Genomic DNA, 2,274 nt, shown 5'->3' with positions numbered 1-2,274 from the left:
CCCCAGTACTTGAAGGAGTGCTTCCTATGGACTCATCCACCTAAGGAATAAAGTCTTTTGGAGAGGACCTCCTCCACGTCCCACCAGTGGGCTCTGTTTATGGCCTTTTCTACTAGGGCACCTTCGGGGCTCCTGTTGGCACCAACACTGATTTCATTGAATGCCAAATAAAACATGGCTTTTGGCTTCCCTGTGTCATTGGATTTAATCCACATTTGTGCATGTGTTTGGTTTCAAATTGTTTGATAAGGCTGATGACTCTTCTGTTTTAATTTGCCCTATTATTGGAATATAGGTTTACCCCACTTAAATCACACTTCTTTAAATTTGCAAAGAGATCTTGTGGCACCTGTGAGATTTTCTCTTTCAAGCTCTCGTTTCCCTGCTTCTTTTTCTTGACCAAACCCAGCAGGTAGTTGAGCTGGGCTTGGAGATGCTTCTCCTGTGGCATTTTGTCTGTCTCGACTGGCAGGATCTTGGATGGGAAAATACACAAAAAGAAAAGAAAATCCCACATGTTTTCTTTTAAAAAAAACCCTCCCAGAGGCAGGCAAGCAAGGGTTGGAAGGCAAGATTCTGAACCCGATGGGAACATTGTTTTCTGCAAGCAGTTTGTAGGTGATACATCTGGTTCACATGGTCATTATGGTATGAATGGTTGTTCCTTTCTAATAGGAACTCCAAAATGATTGCACAGTTTTTCTACCTGTCATTCTATATTAATAAGTATAACAATGAGAGGTAACAGTTACCTAAATGTAATGATACAATAAACAAACAAATGAATTTGGACAACAATCTCCAAATCCACTAAAACAGCAAAACCCAGCAAGACAAATCATTTCAACCTGTGTACCTTTCTACAAATAGATGCAGGAGGTTTAAAGGGAAATGGGTCTATTTTTGTTGAAGTATGCAATGCAGATATTCCACATCCCCAACCAAAAAGCTAGATCCTCAAATATTCCACTGAATCTGTTACCTAGTGTGTTTATTTTTGTTAGGAATTCTCTTGCTATATTATTTTTTCCCCACCAGTAAGGTGGTATTTAAATCAACCTGACTTGCCTCATAAAATTCATTGCATGGTTCTCACTAAAGACAAAAGCCTGTGTCCCATTGTGTCTAACCGCCTAGTGGTTTCCATCCTCATGGGACAGTGAATCCATGTTGGTTTTGATGTTGACTGTCCAAAGCATTGAATTTATTGGGGAGAAAAGAGTTTAGTAACATGTTTAGAGTGGATTTAATGTTTGACTGACTCAAAAACCTCCACTCAGCCAGACAAACTTATAAATTAAATGGCATCCCCATTGGACTCAATGGGATATAGGACTGTAGGGTTAGGTTCTGAGCTTGGCCACAAAGATAATGCAGACAATGGACTGGACCACAGGGATCATGATTTAAAATTATTGCTCCAGGCTAGACTCCAAACTTTCTTAGGGGTGTGGGGAACCAGCAAAATGAAATTTCTAGATCTTCTTCAAGCACTTTCTCTTCTCTTATTCTATTTTTCTGCCTCTACTTTGTCAGGCCTGTTCTGTGGAGTGCAGTTAAAGACAAAACGGATTGCAAATCAGATTGTAAAGCTGGAGTTTAATTTTCCCTGGCAGGTCCCAAAATTAAGCTTCAAGTTTTGCATCATCACTGCATCAGTCCTGCCCTGCCTTCCTCTATTTGAAGGGTAAATTCTCAGTGGGGAGAAATAACTCACTGTCATTACAATACAGCCAGATGCAAACATGCTGCCCAAACTTTAAACACCGCGAAAAATCCATGAAGCTTCTTCTTTACCTTGTCAGTTGTTTCAGCTCGTGGTCAGATGTAATCAGTTCCAAGTTCCTCTTGTCATGTTTGTCTGTTCCAAGGAACAAATGCGAGTCATCCTTCAAGCCCCGGTCGACATCATAAAGGGCTGCCTTGACTCGGCAGGTCAGACAAAACCTGTCCATTTGACCAAAGAGGAGAAAGATGAGGTAGTGCCCCCTTTCCATATTGTGGCATCCCTCCTAAGGCCGAGAACCTATTGGAAAAAGTCTCCAAGACTCACTTGGCCTTCTCCACTGGGTCTGCAGAAATGGTCTGATTCAGGATAGCCATCTCTTCTTCGTTCAGTGTGCTGTCTTTCGCTTTCACTTTGACATCAAACAATTTTGTGGAGGTACATTTCTTCTTTCCCAGTCCTTTGTCTGGAGAACATTAAAAAAAAATCAGGTCTCAGAATATATAAATACAATTATACCTGAGCAAAAGTAAGTGAACCTCTTGATA

General features: G+C 40.9%; 1 protein-coding gene across 1 annotated transcript; it reads right to left on the bottom strand.

Moving 5' to 3' along the window:
* Nucleotides 1-366: 366 nt before the first annotated feature.
* On the bottom strand, nt 367-2,192 carry LOC121918131 (chromodomain-helicase-DNA-binding protein 2-like; the record flags this gene model as incomplete). Its single annotated transcript, XM_042444229.1, has 3 exons — nt 367-475; nt 1,798-1,947; nt 2,054-2,192. Coding segments are annotated over 3 exons (398 nt in total), but the record flags the coding sequence as incomplete, so codon positions are not given.
* Nucleotides 2,193-2,274: the final 82 nt, after the last annotated feature.

The sequence above is a fragment of the Sceloporus undulatus genome, unplaced genomic scaffold, assembly GCF_019175285.1.
Source record: "Sceloporus undulatus isolate JIND9_A2432 ecotype Alabama unplaced genomic scaffold, SceUnd_v1.1 scaffold_4910, whole genome shotgun sequence".
In the NCBI taxonomy this organism is placed as follows: domain Eukaryota; kingdom Metazoa; phylum Chordata; class Lepidosauria; order Squamata; family Phrynosomatidae; genus Sceloporus; species Sceloporus undulatus.
Note: the sequence above shows the minus strand (reverse complement) of the source record. Positions and strands in the feature narration are given on the sequence as shown.